Source organism: Columba livia, chromosome 10 (assembly GCF_036013475.1).
Source record: "Columba livia isolate bColLiv1 breed racing homer chromosome 10, bColLiv1.pat.W.v2, whole genome shotgun sequence".
In the NCBI taxonomy this organism is placed as follows: domain Eukaryota; kingdom Metazoa; phylum Chordata; class Aves; order Columbiformes; family Columbidae; genus Columba; species Columba livia.
The window spans coordinates 4220361-4246293 of NC_088611.1; the positions used below are offsets into that span (position 1 = coordinate 4220361).

At 39.2% G+C, this 25933-nt stretch overlaps 1 protein-coding gene across 27 annotated transcripts in view; it reads right to left on the minus strand.

The window, feature by feature from the left end:
* The window catches only part of ATP2B2 (ATPase plasma membrane Ca2+ transporting 2), a 388530-nt gene that overhangs the window by 100312 nt on the left and 262285 nt on the right, over positions 1-25933 (minus strand). For all 27 annotated transcript variants that reach the window (XM_065074475.1, XM_065074474.1, XM_065074486.1 and 24 more), the window contains one exon: positions 16539-16736. In XM_065074475.1, the coding sequence (XP_064930547.1) occupies positions 16539-16736 (198 nt within the window). The remainder of the gene's footprint in view (positions 1-16538; positions 16737-25933) is intronic.

Sequence of the window (25933 nt, forward strand, 5' to 3'; positions counted from 1 at the left end):
CAGCGGAGCGGGACAACCTGAAAGTGTAGCCTCCAAGAACAGGCTGGAACACAAAAGGGATCCAATGTGATTGTGTCCTCCATAAAGTGTCTCTAAAGTACATTATCAAAAACTTGTTGAAGGAGAACAGAATTTTCAAAACTTAAAATATGACCAGAAATAGGTCAGCAAAGACTGTTGAGAAGGTTCTCTATAGAAGGGAGATGAAAGGGAGATGGAATCCAAAGATAAAGAGGATTCAGGAAAAAAAGAATGGGAAAGTAATTCAAACCAGCCCACGTAGTCGGTCCCTCTGAAGTCGCAGCAACCTGGGTTTCTGCCTCTTCGAGCAACTGTGAGCAACCTGGGTGCAAGAGCTGGGGGCTCCAGAACCCCAGCAGATACCCAGGCGCTCAGCCTCTGCTGGACTCATTTATGCACTCACTTAATTGCCAGTAATGTCAAAATTAGCCTACTCTGCATTAGCAGTGTTTTTATTATATATAAGGTTTTAGAAAGGAAAAAAAAAATAGCAAGGCCCAGGATATCGAAAGGGAAGGGAACCGTATGATAGGAAAGACTTGAACACACATGTGCCAAAAGGGGAAGGTGAGACAGGAGAGGAAGAACTGCAAGAGCAGGTTAAAGCACTTGTAGAACACAGTAAGCAAGAAACTTCAGTGTACCCGGCAGCAGAAAATAATTTGGCTGATGTTATTAATCATTTCAATTTGGTGAAAGCCAGAAAGGGGGAAAGGAAAAATAAAAAAGGAAAAGGCCACCAAGAGCCAGAGAGCATCATCTGACCCATTGCCAGGCGCATGTCCTGTTGGAAACCGGAATGCTTTTAAGGTCACAGACACCATTTCAATACACATTCCTCATAATATCAACCAAATCTGGGCAAATACAGAAAGAAGTACACAAGCACTGTGCAGCTAAAAAGACTGTTTCAGATTTCAAATAGTTATGAGGAGATTCTTAAAGCTGCTTTGAATAGGATAACAATTATAATTACAAACCATACAGTCTTAACCTGCAGCATGGTAATTTTTAAATCAGAAAAAGGATATTTTTTAAAACTGGTGAACATCTGTATTCCTAAGTCCCAACCTACAGCACCTACCTCTCAGCTACTCATTTCAACCTACACATTTCTATTTTTAAGCTGAGAATACCTTGTGGCATTTAAATTCCCAAGGAAAATCTCATAACGCCCCCAGAGGTAATTTTTTTAGTCAGTCAAACTGGTTTTGTCATCAGAAAGACAACAGTTCCCATGATAAAAACTTTGTAGCTAATCGCTTTCTGTAAAGACATTTTTCCTTTGCTGCAACTCCAGCACCGATGTTATTAAAGTAAATTGAGAATCTCTAAGTTACAGCGTTTTCATTAGTAGAGCTGAGCTCTTGTTACTAACAGCATAAGTGATGTTAGCTTATTTTATCAAACATGTTCATTTGGGCAGGAAAAGGAACAAGAGCCAAAAAATATGCAATAAGTATCATAAACTCCCATCCTTAACAAGATTTTTTTAAAGCTGTAATGGATACTGTAATGTTTATTTTTACAAATTCCTTGTTGCATCATATCATTTGCTACAAAATTAGTCCAAAGAGCGATTGCCAGTTCCCGAGGTACCAGGATTCCGCCTCCCAACGCCCGGTGTGACGAGGCACCGCAGCTGCCGAGCCCCGTCCAGCGAGGGCTCCGCTCAGCCGGGAGCCACAGCCGCCACAGGGCAGAAATCATTACAACTTCAAAAATGAAGGTTTCTGTCTCTCACTCTCTAAGGGCTTATTCGACTGTGAAAAACATTTTCTAGTTACCTGTAGTTAGTCAGACTGTGTTCTCCAAAACACATTCATTTCTGTGACCAGCCTAGCATAAGGGATTTACTAAAACGTGAGATTTATATTACACACATTTCACCTTTCGGGTGCTTCTTTATTCACTAGAAATGATTTTTGGGTACTTATTTGAAAACAATATTAGAATTCCTTACTTTGTGATACATCAGTTAGTTACATAAGGGCTCCAGCGGAAGGGGGTGGGAGGGAGGGAAAAAAATATACTGTCCCTGTAGATTAGTTATATAACTGTCAACTTTAGAGTTCAACATTAAATATTTACACAGTTTTGACATATTCATGCAAAGAAACAAATCTGTAAGTCATGCAAGCATATATATTCACACATTCCGCAGCCCGATCACAAACATTCGTGAGCAGAGAAATGTTAATTAAAATACTCACTCAATTTCAAGAGATGAAATATGTCGAGTGAGATCCTTCTGACTGGTGCCTCCAAGGAAATGCATTTTGTAAAATTCAGTCAAAAGGACATGGCCCTAACGCCACCAAAGGCCATGGAATGGGACCATACAGCAGTTTCTAGGATGCTTATACTCAGTTTTGTTTCCTTACATTGTCACTTGGAGAACGCAGAGAAAGGCCAATGTGGGAATTTTAATCGCAAGTCCTGTTCTTAGGGATTGCAAGGGAAACCTTGACATCTGATTGCTACAGTTTTACTGTTTATTGCTCAGAGCTAAAAATGTCTGGTAAATATAACGACATATTCAAAAGCTAAAATACAATTTTGAAATGTAACAAGCAGAGCTTGAAAGTTGTTCTCTATGTTTATTAATAAGAGTTCCAGTGCAGTTACTCAACAACACTCGCTAGGTCGTGTCCTAGCTGAGTATTACGGAATTAATACTTCTGGAGAATCTCTTCCCGGAAAATATGTGAGAAGATTTTATATTTCATCCCAAAGTTCTAAATCTCATTGCCTCATGTCCCTGGTTGGGACTTAAGTCATGCTTGGCGACCTGGAAATCTATCTAATGAGCAATATCTAAAAGCAACCCAGTTTTGTCAACAATCTACACATCTCTAATGAAGGGAAGGTATCTATGGGACTTAATTTTTTGCAGTCCAACACAGATTTGTAGAAACCAGATGTAGGTCACTTTACATTACGAAACAACTATTTAATTTTCAGGTCCCATATGACACAATGTGCACATTTTGCACTTTATAAGTTCCTAATGTGTTGTTACTGAAGCCAGCTCAAGTCTTAAACTTCTGTCATTTATCGATATTCCTGACATTCAGTAAACAGTTTGCTCCCTATGCACACCTTGTGCTGGTGAAACAATATAGAATTGGTGGTTTTGATACAGTTGGGCATAACCAGAGTGAACCATTCTTTGGACAAACACTTGGCCCCCCAAAAACTGATGTGCCACTTCATCCCATCTGTATTTCAGAAGAGATACATCTGCTGTTTTCTGAGTCTGTGATGCATTATAGTATCATGTCCATACTTACCCGGTTCTTGGGCAGAGAGTGATACCTAAATCGGGCTCTCCTTGCTGACTCTGAGAATCTGTGCATAAACCTGTTTTCTTTTGAGTTACTTCTCACAGAGACACCAAATGTGTGGGATTCCCAGACTGTCACACCGCAATAAAAATATCAATTGACAGAAAAGCCCCAAACCACTATTGGGTGAGCAGAACCTCACTTGTTCTATTTCATTCTAAAAGTGATGGGTTCAGAGGAAACAGGGGAAAGAGAAAGTCAGAAACATAGCCAGCCAGACTGCATACCCAGCCAGGAGAGCAGGAGATCAAGAATCAGTAAGTTTGTAATAGAGAAGCTTCAGAAAAAGACAGTATCTACTAAATAAAACTTCAATGCAACCTTGAATAATCTAAAATTAGGCCATTTGCAGGCATTTTAGAATATGGTAAAAAAACAGGAGAGCACATGAAAAACCAACAAATATGTTTTCATCAAACCACTTATAAAAGAGCAATTACCTTCACTTAATTATCTTTTCAGCTAATATGTTTGCTGTGCAACCCAGTAAGAATCTGCAAAACAAGTGTTTTCACACATCATCAAAAATACTTACCCCTTAATAATAAACCATCATAAACAGCTTTATGAGCATTGCTAAATGTATGAGACGGTACTTTTTTTCTTTCAAAAAAGACAAAATAATGGAATGAAATAATCAGTCTTCTCTTAAATTGTGTATGCAATTTGTTATTTAGGGGTTAACTGAGAGGGGTGAGACTGTCAGTCAAACCTCAGGTTCCTACCACAAGATAACCTACTCTGGAGAGCAGGAGCTTCGTCTGTGCTAGAAAGGCTACGCTGGGCTAATTGTAACAGTGACCTCTAGTAAAGAGACAGCTTACAAACACCTTGTATAGCTGTTTGTATAACCTAGAACTATTCCATAAAGAAACATGCAATGTATATAGATATTGGAAAAAAAAATTAAATGGAAAAATACATTTGTCAAACCAAATTGTTTCAGGTTTGACTTTTCATTTCAGTACAAATATCAATGTCCACAGTGAAAATTCTAGTTAAAGGTTGGAAGTTTCTTTGTGTTCATCCACAATGTATAAAAATGTATAGAATTCTCCAAATTTAAGTCACTGTTCCAAGAATGCAGACCAGGATTTTTCAAGGAAAAAAACTGAAAGACCTTGGGTAAGTTCCAATGCAGAACAGAAACATGTACAGTGCAATTTGGTTTAGTGACCAGCCTTGATACCTCTAGTGAGGCTTTCTGGGGACAACTCAACTCATTTGACTATATCAGAAAAGTGTTTAAGGTCAGACTGCATCAACAAGGCAAACCAATTTACAGCAATGAAGAACACATATCACAAATAAGGGATTCCCTTCAAATGATATTATTTAAATATCAGAACTACGACAAAACTGAATGTAAAAGACAGACTAAATTTGAAAGAGATATGTACTAAATTGAATTAACAATGTAGGAGTCTGATCCCAGAGAACTGCACGAGTCTTGAATCACTTGACTGGAATGCTAATATAAATGGCGTTGGCTGCATCAGAGTGAAATAGGGAGGGAAAGGAACGCCTGTTTTCATGACCATATATTCTAAGACCACACTTGGAGTAGGCTATGATGCCAATGCAAAAAAAAAATACAAATAAAACTGATAAGAAGAAATTAGAATTCCTGTTAGCTTCATATTAGCAGTAAAGTTGTTGTCTGTATGTTGACATGTATTCACTTGGATTAGTTTTATTAAGTTTGGTTTAGAATTCCAACCATGCTATTAGAAAAAAAACCTCCGCAGGGAAGGCTGCAACTACTGGGGTAAGGTTGTCTTAGGAGAGCCTTGTTAAACATGAATGGCCCATTTAGGTCCTGAACACACAGCTGAAGAACTAAAATATATAATCTCAAGAAAATATGGTACAGAGCAACAAACATTTCATAAATACATAATCAGATTGAGAGCTGTCTTTCTTGCTTGTGCTTCATCTGCTAAACCCTTATGAACAAAGCCCATTCTCTTTCTGCCTGAAGCAGAATGATCAGAAGAGCACATCATTGAAGGTTTTTAGGAAGGCATCTGCCTGACTAATGGATGCTTGTACTGTGCCATCGCTCTTTGCTTGTATTCTAAAATAAACAAAATGTACTTGTGTCCAAAAATATTCCCCCATCTTTTTTTTTTTTTGTGCTTCAAAACAGGATGTTCTAACCAAGATGATTTTACAGAAAGATTATTTAACAGAAATGCTACCAAAAATTTGGAAGACAATATTGAAAAAAGTTGACTTTGCCTGAAAATCTTGACAGGCATTTCATGAGAGCTTCTAAAAAATAACTTCATGCTCTACTCCCGTTGGATGATTGCTGACTGACACACGTCATACATCTAGTCCTTTTAAAGAGTAATTGTAAACCTCTTCCAGCCTACAAGCCCTGCAGAGAGAGGCTACTAAGAATAGGTTACTGATTTTAATAGGCCCCTTTCAAAGTAATTCATGGATTCTCAGAGGTCCACAGAACACAGCTTGAAAGCCACTGATTAACAAAATTTGCAACTGAGTAGCTTAAGCACCCTAACACAGCTAGGATACCACAAAACCAGAAAATTAAACCAGTGCTCTTCGGAGCTTAGGCTGTGGTGATGTGCTCCTGAGGCAGGTCTGGAAACACGTCAGCCTCCTGTGATGCTGCTACTCCCTCACTCATCAGTTGTATTCATGAGAACAAGAAAACCAAGCTGAAAAAGATACGGAAGATTTACAGACCTCAGTCACAAAACCAGCTCATAAACCGCAGTGTTTACTACTTTCATTAGATTTCTCATCTTCGTTACTTTGTGCTATAAAGCTTTAAGAAGTAAAAAATCATGTCAGTAAAAGATTAACCATTATATCATCATGTCTTGCACCAGAAGGCATTAAAAAGTCCTACCAATGCTAGCAAATAGTGTAGCCCTATAAAAGTAGTTTTACAGTGCAAATTTATGTGTTAGGGACACATTGTTTCTGGGCCATATTTTGCAGCTCAGTTTCATCCCAAAGGATGGGATGAAATGGATCTGAATGCACATCCAGTTTGTGCACTCCCCAAAAGCACCTGAACGGGGGACAAACAGGAGACGCAGTTTCTGAAGTATTCTCTGGATCCAAACTAAAATGTTAATGTAGATACATCCAAAGCTGCATGTAAATAGGATACCCTCCATTTAGAACACACTGTCCTTATATTCTGCATATTCATTTTGGTTTTGACTCATCCAGTTTTTTCAGATTTCAAAAGTTCACGCACACTGAAGATGAGCGGCATATCCTAGAGAGAAACGGCAGAACTCCTCACACAATAACAGAATAAATTGGAATAATTTGTTTAAATTATTACTTTTCTGATAGGAGACATATGTACATATACATTATGTATAAATATATACATATTTTCATGTAACTCACATATGTATATGGACACACAGACATGCATACTTAAAAAGCAGTATAATTCAGTGCAGTTACACCTGGTATTAACTCCACTGCCTTGGATGTGGACTGTGATACCAAACACTCACTGTGTTTTAGTCCTGACACTGGAGTTCAGCAGGGTGGGGGCTTGTCCTATTCTCTGTCTGATTAAACTTTAAAAACCCCTAGAGTGCAGTGATGAAGATTTGAAGTTGAACAATTTTAAGATTCTTTTCCTCAGGTCCCAATTCAATACCCGATTACACATGTGTGTGCATATAACTTCATTCTGTGCTTTAGATATTTTGTCTCAGAGACCTGTTTTATTGTTACTACATTCCTAATTTCTACAGGAAAAAAAAAGCGCAGCAAAGTGCTATACAACTGCCTTATCATCAGTCTTGGTGTTCAAAAAGGTATATCTGCTTTGTTTCATCCATCTGAGCTTAGTACTTCTTCCCGATAATAATTTTCCATTCTAATTCAAACCCACCAACAGACGTGAACCACAGGCACATGCAGACTTTGGGCTTTGACATAATTTGTTTGAACTCATGCAGACTAGCTGGCCAACAGCGCAACGGCGCCTTCCTTTGAAACTGTAGAACAAGCCTATAACCTGACCCAAAAATATTTTGAATTTTAAAAAGCCACATAATAAACAAATTTTGCAAATCTGAAAAATATTTGAGATTTTAGAGCTGCTAAATTAGAACCGATCTTTTAATTCACAATTGGGTAAGAAAACACTCAGTATTCCTGTATTTCATAATGTTTTCTTTTGTAAGGTACTGATGTTAACATTTGACAATACAGATCTTTTCAGAGCTTTTGGGTTTTCGCTGGTTTGGGGGATTTTTTTATTTCTTTTTTAAATACGGGGTAAATAATTTCAAGAGAATATTTTTGTTCCCTTTGTCAAATTCAGTGCAATACTGTATTCCTCTGTATTATTGATGTGTTGTTCAATCTTGAAATTCATGTTGAAAAAGCTGGCTAAGTTCCCATAAATAGCTATAATTTACTACTTATAATCAAGTTGTCTTTAAGTAGACAAAATATAGCTGGAAATATGTCAAATTGGTCTTCACATCCATGTAAAAATAATAACAAGGCAGCGATGTGTTTAAATTCTTGCAAGAGACATTGAGGTTATACACCAGGAGTGACTGTCCCACTGCATGGACACTTCAACAAATTATCTAGGAAAGACACAGAATTTCCATCACTGGAATCTTTTAGAAAGAAGTATGAGAAATTTCTGCCAAGAGCAGCTTAAGTGTTGTTGATAGTGCTTTTGAGTCCGGGGACAGACTAAATGACCTCTGAGATCCACTCCAGTAGGTTTTTTCATATCCTGCCTCTTGGTTGCCCTTGGATTGTCAGTAGGCTGGGACTAACCAGACCCGGGAGGAACAGCGACTGGTCGCTCTCTGATTTATACACCCAGCCCTCACCTCGGCGAGTCCTGCAGCTGAACACCAGCCAGGCTCCTTTTCCCAAAGCTGGGCTCTTTCAGGCTCACCAACAAGCCACCAAACCATCCTTGGATCATGCTCTCCATGACCCCATCCCACCCAGGACTCTCCCAATTCATCTAGTTTGGACCCCTAAACCTAAATTTGTCCCATTTTTGAATCTAGAAAACAACATAAAACCAAACATTTTCAGAAATGAAATAGTGCATCCAGGTAATGACAACACAAATACACACAATTTTCTCCTCATGATAAAAAAGCCTTATGCAAGTACTGGAAGAGAGTGAGATAATTTGCATGCACGAGAGTTCGGATATGTGTAATAGCTGCACACTCCAACCTGTTCTGTTCTCTGCTCCTGGATATTTAGCCCTTGCACTGAAGTATGATTTAGGGCAGCAATTAAAATGTAACATACTTTCTTAAGCAAATTCTTAAAGGAACTCATTTATTTAATAAAACAGATGGGGCTAACATTCCTAGAAGCCATGTGCTGCTTCACCTCATCCTGGCTTTGGGAGGAAGGAGGTTAAATGGGGGGGTTCTGGCAGACCAAGCTGTTTATAAGAGGACAACTACTTGTGTTTCTCCTGTTCTCCAGAATGCCGACTGTGTCATCCCTTGTACTGGCACGTGGTTTAGACTGGTTTCAAAAATCCTTCAGGAATCTCGTGGTTTAATTTTGATGAAGAATGATCATCAAAGTATTCCACTGTCTGCAACAACACTCCCCAGAAGTTGTGTTTTGATAACTCCAAAATTAATCTGTGCTTTGAAATTAAGCAATTTTATCTAAAATGCTATTTTCTCATAGCTGCACTGCTATTGTCTCAGCTTCTGCTGTGTATTTTCCTCCTTGGACAGCACAATAAAAACCCTCTAGTGCAGTGACAGCTGGATCAGTGTTATTTATTTAGTAACAAAGATGATAAAGGGTTCTTATTAGGAGATATCAGCTTTTAAGGCTGCACTGCCTTTATACCCTCTCATATATGACCTGTTTTCCATTGATTTAGTATTATTCAGTGCTTGGAGAATGTTATGTAACAGACTCTATATAGACTCACAAAATAATATACACATTTTAGGTTTTTATAGTCAAAACAAAGTCATTTGAAAGCACTCTGAAACAAACGGTGATGTGTGTGGAATTCCAAACCTGTTCTCATTAAGGGCTAAAATGAAATAAAGTTAGAACTAAAACCCTCTGAAGAAGTACCTGGTTTGGTATAAGATTATGTTGGACTATACAAATGGTTGACAGTCCTGCAAAATTAAAACTAGTGCATACGGACTACAAATAGTACAGATAACAAAACCGGGAACCGGCAGCTAGATTGCCCTGCCACGCCAGTGGGCGATTAGTTAACACTGAGAGTGAGGATTGCATGACAGTTCAACTGTTCCCTTGACCTTTTAAGATATACAGCAGATTTGAAGATATTTACTAATTATTGTTATTTTCAGCATCTGCAAAAAAATTCTGAAAATATTTTAAGTGATTGTTCTGGGATGCTGGGCTGATTTGCCTTTTGACTAACACAGGTCATGAGGCAGGGTGGAATTTAAGACTAAAACCACTGCAAAGTATTAAAATGAATGAAATTTATCTCTTTCTTTTAAAAAGGCTTCACATTTTCTACAACACATTTTGCATTATGGAAAGGACTTCAAAGAGATAATGGATTTTCAATGTAGTAAAACATTACTGGATGATATTTTTTAAATATAAAGTACACAGACATAGGTTATGGAATCAGTTTTCCATCTTAATGTTGGCTTCATAACTAGGAGAGTTGGCAAAACATAGTTTTTATTGTTATGTACTGCTATGACTTTAGGAAATTTATAAAATAACATTAATGTTTGCCTTACGATGTAGATTTTTATGCTGCCTAAATTAATGTACTTTTAATGCAATCTACATTATCACATGTAAAATTCTTTTTCTTAAAGAAAAAAAAAAGATTAAGATCTAAAACTGCCAAAAAGAACAGAGAATTAACTTTGTTCAGCTGACTCATTTCTGACATTTCTGATTTTTTCACTAATTAATCAAATACATAAATGCATATTTTTCAAATCCAGGGAGAGATAAGCAATGCTTTCCTGTGGAAACCTTTGTGTCCCAGGATCTTGAACGGACCCTGCAGGACTCTCAGAATGTCAAAGTCTGACAAAGGACATGAAAAAATTCAGGTGCTTCGTTACCATGTGAGTAGCCCTACTGAGTTATAATGCTACGGAAAATGTGTGATGAAACCCCAGATGCGACTGTATGAGCAACGACAAGGTAAAAATTGATAAATGTCGCATTAAAACATTTATTTTATATTCAATTATACCCACTGTGTCTCACTGGGAAACAAATGAGCTGAATTACTCAGAGGATTGGTCAACATTTTTGTGTGGTTATTTATCTGAGGCTACTTTTAATTAACTTGAATTACATTTGATGAGAGTTCCTCAATAATTAGTGCTTTAACTTTTTAAAACAACTGCTTAGCCTGTAGCGTCATTGAAGTGAAGGGGGCACAAGTATTTCTTGAATGAAATCTTGAGCCAAACCTAGATTTACTAGCACTCACTTCCAGTGTTAAGATATTACAAATGATCAATATTAATAAAGATAAAAACAATATGTTTACGTTTGGCAGGAACTGCTTGTACTCTTCTGCAGAATTTAATAATACTGAGTACCATTTCCAAGACCAGCTGAGCTGGTAGTGCTCCCGCAGAGCTAGTCCTGCTATTGGTGTCATCTCCAACGTTTGTGTCCTACCCAAATGACACCTGTGTGTTTCTCCTGTGCCAATATGTGTTTGCATACACAAGACTCTATTTTGAGATTTCCCCAGTAGGCATTTTGAATATTTATACAACTTAAGAATAAGCTGATTTCATCAGAAGAATGTAACATTTCTAGACTATCCAGAGAAAAAAAAGATCAACCTACTATGGCATTACACTTCTTGGAAAGAGAATATAAGTAGTTTATGATCTGGGCAATAACTCTAAGAAAGAAAAAGGTTTCTCTGATAGTGTGAAGAAAATTGTTAAGAACTGGATGTTGAAGGATCAAGAGACTCCAAACATCAGCTACCTGAAAATACTAAAAGGAATATAGTTGTATTACAGCTATTGGTAAAGAAACAGAAGGGAAGAAAATACTGGATTAAAAACTGAAAAAGAGAAGAATTTTATCAAATCTACGGCTGAGCTGTCCCATCATGCATGGCAACACAGAAAAGGTCTTTTTCCTTCCTGTCCCATCTTGCCTGAATTACGGAGACAGCCCAGCTCTCCTGACAAGCCTCAGCGTTGGTCCTTGTGGGGAGGCTGGGCAGCGATGCGCTGCCTCCTGCCAAACACGCCAGAAATGCCCATCTCCTCCCTACCAAGAAATTCAGATTAACCTCTCAGAGTTGTCCCCAGGGCGCTACAGCTGTGAGCCAATATTCCCTGTGATGGTGCCAAGGCTGAGTTTGGGTTTTGGTCGGTTGGTTTCTTCCCCCTTCTCCATTTTCTCTTATTCTTAAAATGCAAGACTGTGATGGTGACTGGTACCTGCTGATGCAGCACGACAGGCTGAGATACCGAGTTGCATGCTCCAATGCAGGGAAAATTTCTCTACATGCAGAGAAATGCCTGCAAGAGCAGAAGACAAACCTTGCACACGAATGTGGAGGTACAGGATTTTGGCTGATTTGCAAATACAGGCAACAAGGTGTAGGAATTACCCTTCGGTAAAATAAAACAACAACCACCACCAAAGAAAAAGCCACAAACAAACAACACCCTATCCCCCCAAACCAAAAAACAATTCTAATTTATGAAAATGGTTAAAAGCTGGAAGGGAAACAACTGTGTGGTGAAGCCCAAGAAATACAGTCTCTTGTAAGGAAACTAAGGCACGAGAGATCAGTGGGCACAGCAGCCAGAGCCCCGACCAGCACCAGCACATCAACACCACCAGCAGCTTCATGCAAGTGGCATGGGAAGCCCAAATTCCAGGGGACTGTGCCCTGTTTCTGTACTTTTTCCTGTTCATTAACTTGTTGCATAAGTAAGAGAAAGGCTAACCCAGCCAAACCTCCACTGAGCAGTATTAAGCAACGTAACTGATCACGTGTTTTCAATACAGAGTTTTGCCTTGGGATTTTTAACAGGAGCTACCTCAACCAAAAAGGCTTTTCCTTTCACGTCTCCCTCCAGGCTGTAAAGAACTGCACACTGAAAAATAAGACACAGTGCCTGCGGCTTCACCTTCAACACTGGGACAGTAAAACATCTTACCTCAGGCTACTTCTCTCCCCTGTTTGCAATCCACATAAGGAAATAGAATTCAGGGAAGAAAAGTTATAAGGTTTGTTACATTTATGTAAACAGTAAATGATCATCAGGTGTTTTTTGCAACCAGGCAGTAAGAACCACATGTGATATAAGGCTTAAAAGACAGTCACAAAGAGAGGATTCAAGAAGGCCCAGGCATTGCTAGTGAGGGTGTTGGCAGAAGACTCTGAAAAATTGTAACCAGTTCAACAAGGGTACGGATGGGGTACGCACCGAACCTGGGCCATGCTGCTGATGTGCTGTGATGTGCACAGTGCACTGTAGGAAGACGGCTTCAAAAAGGCTCAGAGAATTACAAACTGCAATTATGTCATTCCTGCAAGAAGAACTGACTGTTTCAGCAGAGATCTAGGAGGAAGAGTAGGAAAAAAAAAACAACCAACGAAAGCCCCATACAAACCACACACATGAAAACAAACAAAAAACCCACACAAAACAGAACAAACAACAACAACAAAAAAAACCAACCAAAACCCCAAACCAAAACAACAACAACATGCCCCCACACAAAAGGGCAACAAAGATGCTGAAAGGAGTGGAGCATCTCCCTTACGAGGAAAGGCTGAGGGAGCTGGGGCTCTGGAGATGGACAAGATGAGACTGAGGGGTGACCTTATTAATGTTTACAAATATAGAAAGGGTGAGTGTCAGGAGGACGGAGCCAGGTGCTTCTTGGTGACAACCAACGGTAGGACAAGGGGTAATGGTCCATACTGGAACACAAGAGGTTCCACTTAAAACTGAGAAGAAACTTCTTCTCAGTGGGGGTATCAGAACACTGTCCCAGGCTGCCCAGGGAGGTTGTGGAGTCTCCTTCTCTGCAGACATTCCAACCCGCCTGGACACCTTCCTGTGTAACCTCATCTGGGTGTTCCTGCTCCATGGGGGGATTGCACTGGATGAGCTTTCCAGGGCCCTTCAACCCCTGACATTCTGGGATTCTGTGAAAACAAACCTAAAAACCAGGTGGGAGATTTCTGCAGATCTGCAAGCAAAATGAGGTGGCGATCTAGGAGTGACTGAGCAGCATGGCCGTTTCTCAGTCCCTTGGTTGGTTTTTGATTGAGTCTGAGCTCTCATTCCCAAAGGTTGGTTCACTTCCACAAGCAGTGTGATGGTTTGAGACCACAGTCCACGTATTTGATCTCATTAAGCAGCTTTTTCTATTCCTATACTGTCTTTAAAACCCAGACACTTGAGACTATACAAACTGCATACACAAAAACGATTTCACCGTACACTGATATACAAAACCAAGTATTTCAAATATAGCCCCACATTAATCCATGTAACAACAACAAAGCCAGGATCCCACATATTCATTACATCCTCTTTCTCCCAAAATACATTTGCTCAAATGCAGCAGTAGTTTTGTACTTTCTTGAAAGAGCAGATGATGCCGTGTGGATCAGTAATGAGAGCAGTAATTGCCACAGGGCTGACGATAATTTATGCAGAAGTTCTCAATTGTTCCTAATGGCCTGTCAGATGGTAAAAGGGAATGCAAAGCAGATCATAAAAACAACTCTAGCATAGCTTCTGAGAACAAAATTCTTGAAACTTTCACTCTTGCTAAGAAATATGAAAATACAGGAACTGAAGCGGCTTCTGGAAGAAGCAATAAAAGAAAGCTACCCTATTATCTGTAATTCCTGTAGCTTAGGTTTTGGGATTGCAGCACAAAATTAAATCATGTTTTCGAGATTCACCCATATCTTAAATGAAGAACAAAAACTTCATGTACTGTCAGAAATAGATTACTACTTCTTGCAGTTAAGATTGGTTGAGAAATGTCACTGCTGATACTTCAAAACCACAGAAATGTCAACTCTTTCCAATAGTGCAAAATGAATACAACTCAGTAGGTAATAATCTGCTTACTTTTCTCAAGATAATACCAAGCTCAATTGTAGATATTTGGAAATGCAATTATGCTACAAAAGACGGAAATTTGGCAATGCATCAACATCCATAGCTTAAAATGGGAAATAATAGTCAATCTAGAAATACACATAGAAAATCAACTTTTGAGCTTATAACTGCCTAATACAGCAAAACACACAAGCATACACACATTAGACTATACCAGTAGACAAGGTTCCTGAAGCAAGTCATGCACTCTAATAGTTTTTGGATGTGTGGACTTTATCATGCATTCCTCCTTCTAACGCCTCAGGAGAAAAATATTTTACACTTAAACTGCAGAAACTAGTTAAATGCTAATTGCACTGTGTCTTAACGTGTCTTATTGTCGTGTTATTATCCCGTATTCCTACAAAGAAAGGCTGTAATTTTAATTAAGAGATGGTCACAGCTTTTGAAGTTAGTCCTAAGCAACAAGCGAATGAGATATTGCAAGGCAGTACTGTGTCAATCAAAAATGCTGAAAGAAAACAGTTTTAAAATTCACCAACTTGATTTATTCTCCCTATGTAAAACACCGCAAAACCTTCCAGGAAAACAATTCTAAAAACAAAGGGAAAACAGTGACCAATGAAAAAAATCCTGTGCTGTGGGAAAACAGAAACACTTTTTCCCAGGCTGTATCGCTGAGCTCTTCAGACTTTGTCAGAATCTCAGCTGTGTCATAGCTTCCCATGGGAAAGAAACATTTTAAATGCAGTATCAAAATAAGAATAAAAAAACCAAACAAAACCACACACGCACCAAAAAACCCCAACAAACAAAAAACCAAACCAAACAGCGGCTGATGACACATTTATCCTCTTCCTAAAACCTGTAACAATCCTATTTTCAAAATTCCCTTCCCATCAAATAAATTAAACATAAGAGGGTACCCTACACATTTATGCCTAAGAAAAAAGTCTGCAGAATTAAATTTTAATTTTGTAAAGCATTGTTCATGGTTTACAATGTCCCCAAGGTATTCTACTACTATGTCCAGTTATACGAGCAAATAAAATAACTTTTTCTACAGTTAAAAACCAAATGACTCCTTTTTCTTTTCATGTCTAAATCAGACACTTGCTGAATCAATAGTCACATATTCAAAGTTCAGTTAGAAAGCAAAAAAAGATTATTGATTATATCTAAAGGATTAAAGAATCATAAATGTGACTGAAGAGCTATGCATAGCTACGTGCTTATTCTGCTTGTGAATGGAAAAGGAAGGAGGACAGGTCTTCACGGGAAGTGGCCAAAGGAAACTGAAGCAAATGTAAAATGCATTTCAAGGCTATATTTAGAGGAAGACATTCTTCAGACATTTGCCAAGCTATTCACGTCATTTCACACAGCATGTTTTATCCAGCTTTGTAAGTCTGTGAGAGCATGGGGAGGGAGAGGGAAATCTGCATCAGTTGCCAGAAATGGAAATCTTGCATTTATGTAGAAGAATGAATATTTTAAGCATGTGAATTCAAGAGTACTTTCAAAAGGGGAGTGGGGGGGAAGGGCAGGGTGTTAAAAATTTCTACATATATTACAGAAGGATTCTGCAGTATATTATTTATAAGCAACATGACCTATCCTCTAATATTCCCTTTTGAGCCTTAGCTATATCACTAAAAATACCAAAATAAGTGAATTTCACTAAGTGCAAGTTGTCAGCTGGTATAAACTAGTTGAATACCTGTGCATGGTCACATATATAGGATACATATAGTTATATAAGCAATTATGTATTTCTCCTCTCTAATGTGGTAAACAAGCATCTAAGATGAATAAACACCAGTTTTATAAGAGTACTGTGATTTTTCTTTAACTTGTTTCGCACATGTCACGAGGTTCTGCTATTTGCATAAAGAAATGTCAAGCATACAAAAATATGTCAGTACCAGCTGTAGTGGGGAGAGGAACAAATCACAAGGAAATTTCCTGTTAGTGACCTTCTGGAGGGTGGGGATAGAATCAATTTGAGATATAAGACTGGTTTTACTTAAGCTTATACATATGACTTCTATTAAAAAGTTTTTACCTTCATTCCCTTCTCCAGGTGGCTGATAAAACGAAAGCCCCAAAGATATGATGGCTGCAATTTCCAAGATTATAAGAGTCACATCCTGCAACGCCTCCCAGACTAGTTGTAAGAACGTTTTTGGCTTCTTTGGAGGTATAAAATTTTTTCCAAAAATAAGCTTTCTTTTTTCTAGGTCTGCAGCAGTCCCAGCTAATCCTGTAAATAAAATAAAATAAAATGAATTAAAATTGCACTGAAAGAGAAAATGCTTCCTTACATCTACATTTCAATAAATTACTTCTCCAAGAACACCTACAAGTTGCACCACCTGTGGCATAAGAACAAATAGGTAGATTTTTCCACTTAAATTTTGCTTTTGCAAGACGTTTTGTCCTTTTGTTCTGATCAGACTCATTACGGACTCTATTTAGTACTAATTCCTGCCAGTTTTAATCACAAAAAAGTCTTTGAACTAGTAGGTTTACTTCAATAAGACCTATGTATACAGATATATCCACACATATAAGCAAGGACTTCAGAAATTAGATCATAAAGCACAGATCAATTATATTTGGGATGAAGCTGGAATAGCTGTTAGCAGCTTTTGGTATTATCAGCAGAAGCAGCACATGTCTTCGTTATGACCTCAGGTCGATGACCGCAAAGTATAAATAAATAAGACATGTCATATTCTACTTCAAAGCATCCACTCTTGCTGCATATTATGTACTCCCACACAGCCACTGGAATGAACTGCATCAAATCGCTGTTAACTGAAGAAAGACACACTGACAGGTTATATATGCAAAGAAAGTAAGAAGGAAACAATATAGTACCTCAAATCAATATAAAATGTATTTATTTTGCATGATACTTCAACTTAAGAACATCTGAATTTAAGGATAGAGTGTAAGAACGTGTGGTTGTGCTGAACAATGACAGGTGCTTTTTTTCCTGTTTTTTAATTATATTAATGTATGCACGTCTAGCACCTTTTCACACAAAAAAGGAAAAAAAAAAAGACTTGAATTGCAAGTGTTGGTGCAGAGAACTGCCTGTGCACTGCTCCCAGCAGCATAAAGAACTGCAATTAAATAAGTAGTTCCATATATCTGTCAAATAATATTTGCCATCAGTTGGAACATTTACAAAACTGTAGGTTTTGAACGTGATCAGCAAGGTAAAGATATTAATGCTTATTTCACACTGATATGACACAACCAAAATACCGAAATGGAGAGCTGGCCTCGGTGGACAAAAGAGGCACCTGCGAGAGGACAGGACCCCCTGCTCCAAGGGCTCCTCTCCTAGAACAGGCGGCTCAGGGTAAGTCTTTGCCCCCCAAAGCACACCGGCACCCACGGGGAACTTCATGAACAGAAATGCCTATTAAAAGCATCTTCATGACGCCAAGCAAAAGAAATGAGGATCCTGACATGCTGGTGGCACTCAGCCTTATGTCCCGCTTGCTCCAGACAGGTACAACTGTTCCCAGCAGCGTATGCCCGTAAATCACCCCCTGGATGGAAGCACCAGGCCCAAGAACCATTTCCTCATGAACAACGTGATGCTTTTCTGAACGGATCAATCCTGCCATGGGACAGGCAAAGATGGTGATTCACCTTTCACTTCAGGTATATAATTACAGCTGTTGTGCAGCTTCTGGCTCATCAAACTTTCATTTCACCTTCAGCTTCTAAGAAACGCTATCCCCCTCTCGCAGATAAAGGCACGCTGTAGTTATGATTACCTCACTTCATTTAATTTTCAGTACCTAGTGCTCAGTGACACTGGAACAGACAGGTGCCAGCTATTATGAAGTGTGTCTGCATTACTCTTCGTGACTTAAAAAAAAACATGTGAAACCTCTCTGCTCCTCCATGAGCTCCCAGTCAGCTTTCAACAGGGGGTAAACGTTTTCCCCTATGAAATATCCATCACAGGCTGTAACCATTTGGAGAGCTGCCTTTTTGGGAAGCGGTGTAGATGCCAGAAGTCAGGACAACACACGTGAGCCATCAGGGGGTCACTCACCGCTGAGGGAGCTGACGCAAAGGCGCTGTGATGGGCTTGCAGAGCCCCGTGAAGCTCTTCCACCCAAGGCAGGATTTTCACTAAATAGCAGGCACAGGCTGCACCAGGCCCCAAACACAACCTACTCCACTTCACACAGACAGGACAGAAAGGTTTTCTGGCAGATATGTTCAAATAAGAAATCTACAAGCAGCAATACAAACCTCTCAAAGAGAAAAAAATGTCCAAAGCACATTGGAAGCAGAAGGAGGAGCTGTGAGAAAGACGCCTGTTTTCCACTCCAGAGCCCATGTGCACGGGGGGGGCAGCTCCAGTGGGCAGGCGGGTGACCAGGTACCCAGCTGCATGGCAGGGACTGCCAACACAGGACAGGAAAGAGCTGTGGTGTTTTCACAGAATCCTTTTGGTTGGAAGAGACCCCCAAGAGACCAGTGGCTTACAAAGATGATTAGGGGCATAGAGCACCTTTCTTATGAGGAGAGACTGAGAGAGCTGGGGCTGTTCAGCCTGGAGAAGAGAAGCTGAAAGGGGATCTCATCAGTATTTATTAATATCTCCAGTCTGGGTGTCAGAGGATGGACCAGACTCTTTTCAGTGGTGCCCAACGACAGGATGAGAAGCAGTGGGCACAGACTGAAGCACAGGAGGTTCCATCTGCATATGAAGAAAAACTTCTTTACTTTGAGGGTGGCAGAGCCTGGCCCAGGCTGCCCAGGGAGGTTGTGGAGTCGTCTCCTCTGGAGACATTCAAACCCGCCTGGACACATTCCTGTGCAATCTACTCTGGGTGATCCTGCTTTAGCAGGTGGGTTGGACTGGATGATCACCAGAGGTCCCCTTCCAACCCCAACCATCCTGTGATCCCCGAGTCAAACCATTAACCAAACCCTGGCACTGCCCCATGTCCCTAAGAACCTCATCTCCGCATCTGTCCAACCCCTCCAGGGATGGTGACTCCAGCACTGCCCTGGGCAGCCTGTTCCAATGCTCCACAGCCCTTTCCAGGAAGACATTTTTCCTCATATCCAATCTAAACCTCCCCTGGAGCAACTTGTTGCTTGGGAGAAGATACCAACACCCTCCATGCTACAACATTCTTCCAGATTTTTCAACAATATTAATTATATCTACCTAGACATGCTGAATTCGTGACTTTGAAATTATCGATTGTATATTTTACTGTCAGGAGGCCATAGAAAGGACACACGTTCTTTGTCACTCATCATTATGCACATATAAACACACGTACATACTGAGAAGTCTCCAAAGCAAAGAGAGATACTGAAACTCAAAAAGCTGCTTTTTCTCTAAGACACAATTGTTCATTCTGACACCATAGAAATTTAGACACCACACAGCTGAGGACCAGACTGAATTTAAAGCATCTATGGTCACCATTATCTTACCAGACTACAGTCTGAGTAACCTACGATAGAATTTAGACAGAAATTTTATTTAGTTGTACTTTTACATTTTTTGTTATAAACACGATCTTCCTTAAGACCCATAAACAGACCAGGGCAAATCATTTATGCGATTTTATTAATTTCTGTAAGTGAATTTACTCACTAAGTCAATCTCACCTAAAAAATAAGATCATATTCATCTTTAATTATTAAATGTATTTTCTTGTAAATCATTTAGAAATGCTGGAAAATGAAATGCCAAGTTCAATTTGAATGAAAAGGCTTCCCTTCTCCTGACATTTGGCCATCACTCAAAAAAACCCATTCAGCAATTTTATTTTCTCCCAGTGCATGCCAGAAACTCACTCCTGTATTTAGAGAGACAGAGAAAGGAAAGGAGAGAATGAAGAAACCTACAGACCAATTGACGAAATCACATCATAAGAGCCCTAAGCACGACTGTAGAGATGAGGTCAGAAAGGGATAATAATATAGAGAAGCTGAAGCGCTTCCATAAATTCTCTATACCATTGCCAGCAGAAGGTATAAGGGAGCACACTCCTTATCCTTTTCAAATAATCTGCTTTATTCAGACATTTTATTTTAAATAGTCCTGAAGACGTTTTGAGTAAGTCAAACTTAGTTGTTTGAAGAGGATTAGAGGTCACCGGCGCTTTCTGCCGCACGGGCGGATCTGCGGGACGCTGCTTCCCAGCTCGTGCGCACCAACAGGCAGTGCAGATGGAGAAACGGCAATTAGCACAGCGAGATCTGCAAGTGGACATCTGTCCTCACCAGCCCTTTCAACCAGGAGACAGCTTTCCTGCTGCTACATTTCTATCCCCCCTCCGCTACACATACTGACTTCATTACTGTTCTGGTATTATTTTTTATTTCTCACTTGTCCCTTAAGTATTGAGTTCTGTGACAGCAACGAAAGAGCACTGCAAATGGAAGTAATCTGAAATATTTCTGTATGGAGATATAACGCATATAAGACAGTGAAAAAGAGCCAGCGGGGACTAAAAAAACTTAATAGAAACACCGGTTCAATATGACTTAAGAGTTCATGTTACTGGCAAAAGAAACAGCTTTTTTTCTTATATTCTATATGACAATAAGCCACAGACTGTCTGGTTTTATGTTTTATATTGCTTGACTCAAGTGGTTCACAATGCTTATGCAGATTCGGGTTAAATTCACATACAAATAGTATAAACAGGTTTAGGAAATATTGTCAAAATTTATTAGTGATGCTTCCAGCTCTTGAATAATTTCTGAAGGCTTCAGTTTCCAAAAATTTTGCCAAAAATTTGTGGGAGAACATAAGTGCATACAAAACAATTTCTACAGTATTGTGCAGTATATTAAATGCATTTCTGATTTCATCTGGCATTGTTGCTTTTTTGGAGGGAGAAAAAAGATTTAAAAACTGGAGAAACACCACTTAATGAACTTTCTCTGTTCCTTATCTACGTCTGCCAGTTGCTGCATGCTGAATATAAAACCATCCTTTCAATTAATGCTTCCTGGGAAATGGTATTTCTCTGACAGTCATCTCCACTGCAAGCAAATGGAGCATGACAAACAGAGAACGATTTTGATGCTGCAAAAATAGCAAAAGCACATCACCACTAAAGCAACCATTAAAAAAAAAAAAACCTCAAACAAAACCAGCAAAACTCTTAAAAGAATGTCTCACATCTGCTTAAATTACGAGATGAAAAAAGGAGCATATACATTTGCACTAATTGTGCAAATAAACCATTCATTACTTACTAACTTTCTTCTGTACAATTTCTGATGCATACAGAAAAGTAGATAAAAATTTCAAATAGCAAAAGCTGTGAACAATGTCATTTATAAGTCACAGCATATATAACATCAAATGAAAAAAATTGTTCATCAAGGAAAGCAAAGGCTTCACAGTGATGCCTAACTGCTACTGAAATGAACCCACAGAGGTAAATCAACTGTTTTAGTTAGTGAACTCTCAGGACAGTTAGATACGACATGCATGAATTGTTCCTATGAGACCACAGAACTCTATTTTACCTCACGAGCTCCAATCGCCCTGGTCTCAAACTCTCTTCTCAAATGATAAGCTTTCCTAACATCACGCTACCCACATCCTTACAGAAACTAAAAAGTAAAACTGCACAAAGTATCACTTTGACTGTCATTTCAGTTTCTTTACCTTCTTCCACCAGTTCCATTTATCTCATATTTAACTACAACACTGCCCCTGCCCTTACTGCTGCTACCTAACCCTTTAGTGTCACCTGCCCAGGCCCACCAGCTTCCATAGCTCCTGCAGAGCTTCTCTCAACTTCAGGACATGAATTACAAATATTAGCCCAGTTACTGCTCTTGTAACGTAACAGAAAGTTCAAACCCAAAATGTCATTTGACATTTTTAGCAGGATTTTACTCTCTGGCTTTGGAAGCGGATTTCTGTGCACTATTTTGCTTTTCTCTCTTGAAAAAGCTAGGAGTGACAGCAGGTCTTTTTTTCTTCCGCTTCTTCCACTTCAATGTAAGCAGTATTATCTGTCTAGTGCCTGAAAGAGCCGAAAAAGTCAAATTTTCAGTTCAAATAAATAGCTAGTAACTAATAGATTTTGTTTCCAAGATCTACCTTGGGCAACTTTCCCTACCTAAGAAACTGAGGAAGACAAGGAGACATGCCCAGTAAACTCTGATTACTGTTATGGCCTTGATGAAATGCTAAGGAACATCTGTTTTGTCCCTTATGTTTAATGATGTTACTATGCACTAATGATGTTACTATGCACTAATAATGTAATCCAACATCAGTCTTCCTTAGGTCAGGAAGCCTTGATGACACTTGCTTAAAGGGTACCCAAGTAAAATAAACATCTGCTTCTGTACCAGGTACGCCACAAAAATATACATTGCATCAAACTACCTGTTTTACTGACAAAAGATGATTTTTTTTGAACTAAAACATACATAGAAGATGTGAAACACAAAGTGAAAACATGCACACCAAGAATGGATGCCTCTGCGACATCCCAGTTTTATCAGATATGTTGCTTGAAAATTTCTCGATGCGGTACATTGAAATTCTGCTTAGGTCACATTAAAATAAAATCAGCTGAGAGAATGCAGTCCATCAGTAGGAGAGTATTTAATGAGACCATTTACTGGTTTCAGCAAGCTGAATTTGAATTTCACTAGTGAATGAACTTCAATGAATAATAATTTCCTTCTAATCTCGTAACACCAAAGCTGTCTGTAAAGTGCAATGAATCTCATTACCTGTTTTCATTAATATCACTTGCTTACATTTGTTTACATAAACTTTAAGAAATTTGTCCAAAAATTAAAAGCATTTGCAATTACAAATCACCCAGCACATGTCCTGTGAGCGTTATGCTGGTGCTGCAATTTCTCCGAGTCCATCTGGCAGCACTGCCAAGAGGCCATTGCAGGATTTAGAATCTCCTCAAGTGCTTTACAGCTGAATTGAAACGGCTAACATACAGAAAAGAGGGGCACAGAAGTGGCAGCACCAGTGAATTAATTAACTCCTGCATTTCCTCATTAATCATCCTCCCTCTTCACCTCCGACAGGCCCAGTCCCCGTGTCCTGCCCTCTTGAGCTCTGCCACAGCTTCGGCTGCCACCGCCAGCCAGGGACCCCCTTCTACAGCTGAGCAGCACCAAAAACCCTGATGAGCACCTCCCCTGTCAGAGATTGCAATCCAAACTATCACTCTGATGTCACACAATGTATATAAATACATCTCTAAATCCATAACTTAAAAAAAAAATAAAATAACTGAAGAGGTTAACATTCTTTCTTATAGAATGATGCCTCTAATGTAAATGTTAGGAACAGATGCATAACAACTTGCTTTTCTACAACGAGTTTCTATCTCTCACTGTCTTCCTAGCTATTGAAATGCATCAGCAACTTTATCTCCATTTTATGAGGCAGAGAAAGGCTGAAGTTCTTGCCCCAGACAGTTTGGTGGCAGTTCAGAGCAGCAAATTCACAGCTTCTGGGATTCTTGGTTGACACTCAGCTGCAAGATACCATGCAGGATTTATTACTGCCAAGCAGCACTGAATGCTTCACGACATGTTTCACTCATTTCCCCATCTAGCCATTTCGGTTTTATTTCTTTTATCTTCTTATTTCTTTTTTAAGTAAAATTGCTCTGAAAATAAGCCATTAACGAGTAAAAAATAATTTACATAAGATGACTAAGAACAGGAGAGTCAGAAATGATTCCAGAGAGTGACTGTAATGCAGCCCCCCCAGAAAAAGCCAGCCATCCGAATGACATGCTATAATTTGATACTAGTCTAATGACTGGACTTATGTGCAGTGCATAACCATGAGCCAACATCAAGGCAATAGACGAGACATCACGTTTTAAAGGCAAGACATGCATTATAACAGATGACTAATATTTTTCTTGCCTAAACAGGCAGCAGAAAGCTTTCTGAGAGGCTGGTAACAAAGCATTCAACAAGAGCTGAAGGGACTGTATGAAGAAAGAGGAATTAGGATTTCTTTTTTACACATGTACTGCTGTCAGTGGGCATACAGCTCTTCAGAGGGAAGATAACCACCCCACCAGAAATAATTTCTTGAGCTCTTGCTCCAGTCAATAATCATGACACCATTTATATACATCTCATCTTGTGTACCACATGCTTCTGGATTGTTCTATCTTGGTGTAATATCAAGTACAATAAAGTCACTACAGATTCAGGGCAGCAATACTAATAAATACTAATAAGCTAGTACATGTAGCCACCTTCCAGCTCCTACCCATTACCAACCAGATAATAAGGAAGTCCTTCAAAATTCCTTGCTACATTAGATATAAATAACAGCCTGGGGACACACAAGTCCCCAGTGGGAACACCACCATCCGTCACGCTCCATAGGAAGGCTTCGATTAGATGTGTCAAGTACGTGCCTACATGAAGGCATCTCCTGTTCATAATGATTAAAAGCCTTCAAAACTTCAGGTTTTCCCATTTCTTATCACAGCACAACTTCACATTGCTCGAAGTTTTGCAAGTAAAACATTATGTTCAAAGGACACGTCAATGAAACATCCCAGCAACTGAAGCATCTGACTGTAATTCTATCCAGTTGAACGTACACTGCTGAGAGCCTCAGCTGGCTTCTCTATAATGTACTTTTAGGCTGATGTGGCCTAGACTCACTAAAGGCTCCTCAGTTCCATAGAGCACATCCACTCAGGATGACACGCATGGTCATCTGAGAACACAAATGCCCAAGGAATAATAAAGCATGTGCAACTGGGAAAGTGTGGCCTGAGATAGGAAGACACTGCACAGCTGGCAGAATTCTAAGGTAGCACAGCATGAGGCTCCTACACAGTATCCTGAAGCTCCCATGCATCTCTCTTTTTATGTGAAGAATCTTTACTATTACTATTTCTAACTACAATCACTGTAGGTTCTTTACTATAAGCAGTTCCAAGGGTCTATAGCTCATGTTTATTTGATGAAGCTTACTGGAAAGGTTACAAATAGCAGCATAACAACATATGCTCTCATAACAACAGCATAAAAAACAGTTTTGGTGTTTTGTTTTTTTTTCCTGGACAGCCAGGAATCTGTAGGTTAAGGAAGTTAATTCCTCATATAGATGTTTTAATCTTTTACATTAAAATAAATAAGAAGAAATCTTATGTTCTGAAGAGACATGTTTTTACGATGTCTACAAAGGAGGCAAAATGAAAATACCCAAACCCACTTTGCCAAGTCTGCTTCCACAGCATGATTCTTTCCTACCCGCGCTTAAGGGGGGGAAAAAGAAAAAAGCAACAAAACCACAACAACAAATAAACCAGACAGCAATGAGCTGCATTTTTCTGAGGTGTTACCTCCAAGAGCTGCTACTTGGCAACTCTTCTTTGCTATCTTTGTCAGCATCATCTGCTTTTCCTGTGAGTCATGTCA